We start from the raw sequence: 9,205 nt of genomic DNA on the forward strand, positions 1-9,205 counted from the left end.
GTACTGCAAGCATTACAAGAAATCAGTCTTATTATATCAAACTCCCAACACAGCTGCATGCACTAGCTGTAGAGATTATGCGGCAATAGCTGCATGGACTATAATGTTGTGATGACTGAAACATGCCATATGATAGTTTTTTTGTGAAAGACACCAGAGCACAATTTTTTAGTGGAGGAGGAGGAATATAGCCATGATGTCTTGCTAGCTATTACATTTGTGCAAAAGGAAGCATTTACATTGAGTGATGACTGAATCTGTTGGTAATGAGGTAGCTTAGATAGTTCAAGTTTGACACATTCTCAAAATGATAATAATTACTTATGAATTTGATAAAGTTGCATTCTGTGAAGAAAGTAAAAATTCAGTAATATGATGGTATTTGTGTAAATGTCCCTGGGTATAGACAGATCAACAGCCCGAGCTCATTTAATACCACTCTGTATGTAGTACTGACATGCATACCTCAAAAAATATTGTACCTCAGATGTGTTGTAACCAGAAAAAGTAGTTTCTTAGTTACTTTTAATCTTCTGACGGAGAAAATGCACTAATTAAAATTTGGTAATAAAATCTATCATACTTGATTGGTTCTATTTTACAGCATAACCTTCCTCTCACTGGCGATGGGACATTTATAGCTGCCATTGAACAGAATTTGATAGTTTTTCACTTTTTTGTCTACATTTTGTCATGTGTGCAGACTTCATCAAACTTCTGAGAAAATGTGACTCAAAGTTTTGTCCTTCAGCTGACACAGAAAGAAATTTGTATCATTTTTCATTAGATCTTATCTCCAGATGTACAGCATATTCCTAAGGCCTCAGGGTGTTGTGACCGAAGTGGTGAAGGAAATGTCGTGGGAGAAGAATAACTTTAAGGATTAAAAATCTCTTAGAAAATAACAAACTACACAACAGTACAACGACAACTACAACCATAAAATGAATAAAAAGCATGCAATATATAAGAAAGGAATCATGACGTCATTAGTTAAGTAACCTATAGGAAGAACATCATGCATGTATGAATAAGATTAACAAAAGCAGAAAAGGAATAATAATAATAATAATAATCAGTAATAATAATAATAATCATTAATAATAATAATAGTAATAATAATAACAATAATAATATTAACAGTAATCATCATAATAATAATTCTACAATATTCAAAATAATAATGCACAATTTATAACACAGGGGAGACAAAACTTCATGGATACTGTTGATCAAAATACTTCAGTTTGGAACGCAGGTTCCTTTTTTACACAAGTACCACTCTTTGGATAATTTCTTTCAATATCTCTGCAATATTACTGAAGGCTTAAGCACTACTGCAACTTTAATATTTACAATACATGCAGGCTCAGGTTGTTTGCTGATCTCCGTCAACTCCCACTTCTTGTATAGGCGTAACTCCCACTCCGTCTCCCGCTTTTATCCGTCAACTCCCGCTCCGTCTCCCGCTTTTATCTGGTCCCATATTGATTCAGACACATACCTACCATCCATGATCCATTGGGAGTGATACATTAATTTTAGTATAATGTCAATAATATTACTGCTTTATACTGTATTTTCATTTCTGAGAATTAGAGCCATTAATGATTATGACACAATTTTTTCTGCCGAATTTTAATTTTAGATAAAACAACGCTATACATTTCCATCTCCTGTCCAGTGTCAGATATGATACTATATCATAGATACATGTACATGTACTCATTGATTCATTGACAGTATGTATAGTCAATAGTGGGAGTATACTAATAGAACAATATCAATGAGTAAATATCTTTACATAAAAGGACTTGTAATGAGTACAAATTTCCACTTGATTAGATTCATTCCTTATTAGTCTCACATAGCCAGTCCCTCCCTCTACAAAACAAGGGTCTGGTCTATTACCATACATTGCCTCATTCATCTTTCAACCTTACTTCTGGTGGAACTAAGTACACTAAACATTGAATAATCTCATGTGTATATTATGAAGACTGAAACCTCCTTTTTGGGCCAGGATTAAATATACTAAGCATAATTGACTTTCCTGGAATTTAATTATTTACAAATTGTGTTAGATGATGCATGAAATCCACTAAATTAGGAATATCAGTAAACATTAGTCCAATGTATTGTAGATAGTATAATGTGTTATCATAACAATGTCAGTAATGGGACCCTCATCTAGTAGTGTAGTAGTTTGTATCTCTTCCACTGGGTATTTATGTAATATTGTCACTAGGTGTTCCTCCTCCTACTACCCTAGTCCTAGTCCTACTTATGTGTCCAGTCATAGATACTCAATGATTCAATGTATACTAATACACCAGACACACTCTTTGTAGAGGGAGGGACACTCTCTTTCCTTATAAGGATATACATGTACATGTACTGTATTGCAGGATTTATTGGTGAGGGATTAAATTTGTCAAGTCCTTAAATTACAAGAATACTCCAAATTGAAACTCACAAATTATTGTCAATTATTAGCTGGCACATGTTAGGAGTTAATGAAGTTGCCAAAATTTAATTGGTTGAGAATTTCTTCAAAATTTCTTCCCGTCAATAAATACTCTCATATGTTATACAAGTACATGTAAATGAATGGCTCAGTTGTTTGTGTATTTTCCATTAAAAGTTGTTTTTATATGTACATGTATTGTTTATGTGTTGTTTATGGTCGGTTATTGTCACTGGTTACATATTCTGTGGATTTTGCGTTTGAATGAGATTATGTGATAATGAGACATAGGAGTGATTAATATTACTATTATAATAACTGTTAATAATGCACTCATTCACTTGTTAATACTGTAGGACCAACAGTTATATTATGCGGCTCAAGCTGGTAATCTGGAAGGAATGAGGTCTGCCCTCTCTAATGGGGCAGATATCAATTGGATGAACTCTGGTGGAGTAAGTGTATGATGTAGTGACTAGTGTATTAGTATGACTTGTATAATCTAAAAGTACCTGCAGTTTAGTTATAAATCAGTTTATTATATTAATATTGTGTAATTACCGTATTTCCTCATGGAAGCACCTAGGCATTTATTCTTATAGAGACCCGTTTGCTGGGTGTTTAAATGAAGTAGGTGTTTATATGAGGATAGACATTTAAATTCATTGCCGAGGAGTCTTCTTTTATGAGCTTCCTTCTCAGCTACAACTGCTATGTTGCCTGTAGTGTGTGCCAGTAACCACGTGGGCAAAGTGGGTGTGGCATAGGCATCTAAACAAGCATGGGCATTTATTGTCAATGTTTTATGCTGTCTCTAGGCGTTTATACAGGTATGGGCATTTATTGGGAGTAGGTGTTTCCATGAGGAAATACGGTATGTTCCTCAAACACAGTATCCTATTGATGACACTCATAGTCATTGAATTATTATGCTTGCATTATTAGTTACTGGTTGAAAATACTGTGATTTTATAGGAACTGTATAATAATGGTGTAATAAAATTGATTTTATTTATCATTTTGTATGTACTTTATTTGTTGTGTTTATTTCTTATAGAGTAACAGGACTCCATTACATGCAGCAGCTATCAGTAACAAGGCTGATGCTGTCCAGTGGTTACTTGAGAATGGTGCTGACCTTGAGTCAAGAGATGGTGTGAGTTGTATATTGAATGATACACACATTATTACAACATGATGTAATGTAGTACATGCTAGTTGATAATAAACCAGTTCCAATACATGTTTTTCTTTATATTTATTTGTGTGATATTCCAATATTGTTTATGTATTAGTTTACCTTGCACGTTGTAATTTTTAATGTGATAAAATTTTGTTGTACACATTTTTGTGAGGAGTATACTGTGCCATCATGAATTACATGTATAGTACATGTATTTGAATTATGTGTAAACATGTACATAATACATGTACAAGTAGTATGATCTTTTGATATTTGTGTATAATTACTTTTAGTTTAGAGTGTGTTTTATTTATTTTATTAATGTAGAAATTCAACAATACATGTGTACAATACATTACATTACAATACATTGGCCACACGTTTCATTACAAATTTGATGTTATGTTGCTAGTTTGAATCTTTACCATAAAGTGCAATGTAGCTTAATTACCATATGAGTACAAATGATTTTAATGATTTTGTGACAATATTAAATTCACTAGTAAATTCTCTGTCTCTGTCTTTCTCTGTCTCTTTCTCTGTCTGTCTCCCTTCCTCCCTCTCTCTCTTTCTCTCTGTCTCTAAATTTTTTTCTCTCTGTCTCTGTCTGTCTGTCTGTCTGTCTCCCTTCCTCCATCCGTCCCTCCCTCTCTCTGTCTCTTTGTCACTCTGCCTCTGTGTCTGTATCCCTCCCTCCCTAGCTCTTTCTCTCTCCCTCCCTCCCTCCATCTCTCTCTCTCTCTTTGTCTGTCTCTCTCTGTCTGTCTCTCTCCCTCTGTCCATCCCTCCCCAGGGGCGGATCTAGGGGGGGGGGGTTTGTGGGGTTGCAACCCCTCCAAAACATTCTAACTCAAAAAATTTTTAATGTTTTTATTGTTGCAACAGTGATAGAAGTGCTAACCACCTAGTTTATATAGCAACATTACTGTGGTTAATGAATATAATTAACAAAGAATGAGCTCCAAAAATGGTGGAAAAGTTGATTTTCATGTGATTTTAACCACAGAATGGCGCCAATAAGGAGCGCGGCCAAAATTGCGGCGTGCTTTGCGCGCCATTTTGTCTCTCAGCTCCCCCATTTGCAAAATCCTGGATCTGCCCCTGCTCCCTCTCTCTGTCTCTAAATTTGTCTGTCTCTGTCTCTGTCTCCCTCCCTGTCTCTCTGTCTCTTTGTATGCCTCTGTGTGTTTGTGTGTCTGTCTGTCTCAATCCCTCCCTCCCTCTCTCTCTCTCTGTCTCTAAATTTTTCTCTCTCTGTCTTTGTCACTCTCTGCCTCTGTATGTCTGTATCCCTCCCTCCCTAGCTCTTTCTGTTTCCCTCCCCCTCCCTCTCTCTCTCTCTTTCTGTCTCTTTGTCTCTCTCTGTTTGTCTGTCTGTCTGTTTGTCTCCCTCCCTCCCTCTCTCCCTCTCTCCCTCCCTCCCTTTATGATTTTGTGAAAATATTAATTTCACTGTGTTTAAATTAATTGCCCTAGTTTTTATTAATAATTAAAAGCCATTAAGAAGCAGTCATATAAAAAAATGTCAGTGTTATTTTAAAAACTAAAAACTTCCTCAAATGAGAGAGAAGACATAATTTCATGAATGTAATCCTTTTGTGAGTGGCCCATACTTCTCTACATGCATGCTTTGATGACCTGACCTCTAGTGTGACTGAAACTTTTGTGTTTCTGTGTAAAAATTAATAAATGTTCATTTTGTGTATAACACATTATAATGAGTATTAACATTATTATTATATTAGACTACTACAATACACAACATGATATGACACTTGACTGTGTAGTGTTAGTGTCTTTATTATCCTGTCTTCTTTTTATAGGATGGAGACACTCCTCTCATATGGGCAGCTGCTAATGGTCACACACAGGCCGTGACAATGCTCCTTGAAAAAGGAGCAGATGTAGCTGCCTCTACTAATGTAAGTATAATCATTAATTATACTCCAATAGTGATTGTACATGTATATCCTTTTGAGTGGGTGGATCAAAGTAACCGCAGGTGCTGTATATCTCATACAGTGTGTGTACATGTACATGTATAGCTTAATGTACTCTACTGTATCACTTTATGGAAAGCATTTTTATCAAAATAATTATTTTATGTCACTAATTTTTGAATTTAGTATTGTAAAAAACTTTTTTGGCCTGAAATTTTTAAAAATGTAGTATTAATAAATGAGTAAAAATTTCTTTTTTAATCAAAATTTTAGAATTTAATTTTGGTGCTGATCCTCAAAAATTTTGAGAATATAAAAATTTTGAATTTTAGATGGTATTGACTATTTGATTTTTAATTTTTAAAATTTTGAAAATATAAAAAATAGAGATTCTCAATAATTTTGAATGAAGTTGTTAATTTTTAAAAGTTTCAGATTAAACTTTGCATAATCTAAAAATTACAACTTACTTGGTTTAGCATTTTTGAAAATTTAATGTTTCATAACAATTACATTTCTACATGGTAATACTTTATAATGTTACATGTATAATAGTATAATAATGTCAGATAGACTTACAAGAGGCCAGTGGGCATTGACATTTTCTTTGGTATGGAGGACATACTTAGAATGTAGTTATACTGTGCATGAATATATAATGAGATCCACCCACTCAAATTGATGTAATTATATCACTTACCTACTGGGGCAGTATCTGATTTACAGACACCTCCCACTAGGGCACTATGGTCCCTTGTGGTCAGTGTCTGTATTGACATCAACTTAAATTAATAAATTTTGTGCATTGATGAAGTAACAAAATTTAAGCATCTTGAAATTTTTATTCCAGTCATGAAGGTTTCTCAATCTATACATGTACATGTATAGTAACTGAGTTTATGGCTATAACGAAGAACATTTTATTGATACTGCAACAGTGTAAATATACATGTACGTGTAGAGTAGTAGTATTGTACATGTAATTATTTATATCAGTAAAATGTATACTTGTACACTAAATGTACCTCCACTGTCTACATACTCAATACTATGGTGTATTGAAGACAGACCAACAATTAAAGTTGGTTTTTAGTTTGATTGTGATAACATTGTACTATCATGTTAATCAATGTTTACCTTGTATAGTGGGGTAGGGCTGCTCTTGATTATGCTGAACGTAATGATCATTCTGATACTGCCACAATACTGAGAGTACACTCAGGTAATGTATTTATTAGTTTATTGAACTGATGTTATTATACTGTATGTAGTACTGTATTGTTAGTATATTTAATGAAACAGCTTGAGTCATCAGCTACTGCTTCCTCCTTTACAATGTGAAAAATTAATTTAAATAATAAAAATGTGTCACATGATTATCTGTTGTCCATTCCTTCCCTATTGATGTATGATGTAAGGTGTAGAGGGTCTGGCATGATGGTCAGTACTTGCTCCTTCATAGTAATTGTATGTGATGTCACATGTTAGTATCATTGTTTACCCAATGACTGTAAAACATTAGTAGTGTCATTTTGGTGTCTTATGATGCTTGATCCCTCTCCTATGTTAGAAACCTAACCTTTTGTATTGTTGATACAGTTACAGCATGTACATTCACTATTAGCTTCTTCTATGAATTAAATTGTGTATGAGTTATGTAGCAATAGCTTATAGTGTATAATGTGTATATTAATGCATGGTAGTTGTATCCCACTATTAGGTTACTATTGTTCCTCTTATGTACTCTTATGCATGTACAGTACAGTCCCTCACAGCTGATGTGAGCCACACTGATGTACACAGTACACTTGGTATGTGTACTGGTATGTACTTGTATGTATTGGTAAACTTTGTACATGTTTCATTTCTCAAAAACATGTACATGTACAAAACTATGTCATACCCATTACATGTACATGCATGTGTCTTATTGGTAGGTTGTTTCTCATAATAATGACACATTTAACTTAATTTCTATAGAATCAGTTAAGTACATGTATTGTGAGACTATTCCTGGTCTACATGTACATGTACGTATGATAAACTGGAGAATAAAAAGTGATAGATCCTGAGCAGGTCCTGATAATAATAGCCTAAATTGAACAAGCCTGTACTCATGAGTGATTGAGTGTACATGTAGAAACTAACCTGTGAATAATTCTCTGTTTATGTTTTAGCTGCTAATGAGAATACATGTACATGTACATGTAAGTTGTTTTGATAACACCTTGTCACAATCATAATTGAATCCCATTTCAATACAGCATAATGACTTGTATAATTAATATGTGTACTGTCAATAGTTGAGTATTATGTAGAGCTTTTATATTAATGATACATGTACATCATTCTACATGCATTCTTCAATCATTCAATGATTTATTTATTTAGTTAATGAATGTAGAACATTTCATGGTTCATGTTGTCTTTGTGACCACTCACGTGTCTTGTGTTACAGTGTCTTGTACCATTAATACATGTACATTAATACACTATTACATTACTTATATTACTGGAAAAATAATAAATTATACATGTATACTGCATGAATATAGTGCCATATTATGCATGCGTACATCACAATAATATGAAATTGTAGATTTTAGTTTTATTTTGTACATTTGCGTACAGGCTACATGTACAGAAAAGTATATTATACATGGTACTTGTATCAAAATGTTAAGTTTGCATTATACAGCCCAATATATCCCAATTATAATTACAGCAATGATGCTTATTTACTTTTATAAATGTGTTTGTCTAACAATTTTATGTACAGGTGCATCATGTACAATGTACCATTATATGTACATGTACTGTCATGCATACAATACATGTACATGTTTATATTTTGACTGTCACGTGAGCCCACTCATTAATGAGTACATATCAGTTCCAGTAACACATGTGATTGAGGAAGAAGGAAGCATGAGCTGTCAAATGAAAGGACACACCTCATTGAGGTCAGTGAAGAACTGACAGTCCCACACTCAAGATCAAGTATGGAATGAGAGCATCATAGGAAGAACACATAGCAGGGGACAGACCTCCATCAAGAAGACAGACAACTACTGATAGAGGAATACTTGAAGGAGAGGAGAGAGCTATAGGTATCAACTGAGACGAGAGAGGGAGACAACAGGATCCTGAACAAGACCTGTGGTATGAAGGTGACTGATGCAGGACCTTATACAAACAAGATAAGACAATGGACACTACTAACCTATCGTGTCATCTATCTTGCTCATTCAAGATCATGTTATTGAATCTGAAGTTTTCTACCTTTTCATCACCAACAAACGTCATTCACTCATAGCTTCACCCATTACGTGTCTATGCTCAATTGCTTCATTAAAGTGGTTCTTTACTTATAACACATTATACTGTTTTATACATTTGCTTTTTGTTGCTGGCATGTGTGTCATTGTTTGGTCCTTTGTATTCAGTATTAGTAAGAGTAGGTATTGAATGATAATGTGAAGGTTGCTGATAAGTTTAGCAAATGTTTCCAGTAATAAATACTGGCAGTTGAATACCTGATGCTCTAAAAGATTTTATCTGTTTTAGTTTATTTTGTTCATTGAATGTATAAAATAAAAATAGAAGTTGCATTGC

General features: G+C 33.9%; 1 protein-coding gene across 1 annotated transcript in view; it reads left to right on the top strand.

Annotated features, from left to right (window-relative positions):
• The first annotated feature begins 2,868 nt into the window (after positions 1 to 2,868).
• Positions 2,869 to 9,205, top strand: part of LOC109586411 (ankycorbin-like) — a 9,263-nt gene continuing 2,926 nt past the window's right edge. Inside the window, exons 1-5 of the mRNA XM_020002593.1 lie at positions 2,869 to 2,922; positions 3,047 to 3,097; positions 3,525 to 3,623; positions 5,474 to 5,572; positions 6,737 to 6,812. Coding sequence (XP_019858152.1) covers positions 2,869 to 2,922; positions 3,047 to 3,097; positions 3,525 to 3,623; positions 5,474 to 5,572; positions 6,737 to 6,812 — 379 coding nt within the window. The remainder of the gene's footprint in view (positions 2,923 to 3,046; positions 3,098 to 3,524; positions 3,624 to 5,473; positions 5,573 to 6,736; positions 6,813 to 9,205) is intronic.

The sequence above is a fragment of the Amphimedon queenslandica genome, unplaced genomic scaffold, assembly GCF_000090795.2.
Source record: "Amphimedon queenslandica unplaced genomic scaffold, v1.1 AMPQUscaffold_12879, whole genome shotgun sequence".
Classification (NCBI taxonomy): Eukaryota; Metazoa; Porifera; class Demospongiae; order Haplosclerida; family Niphatidae; genus Amphimedon; species Amphimedon queenslandica.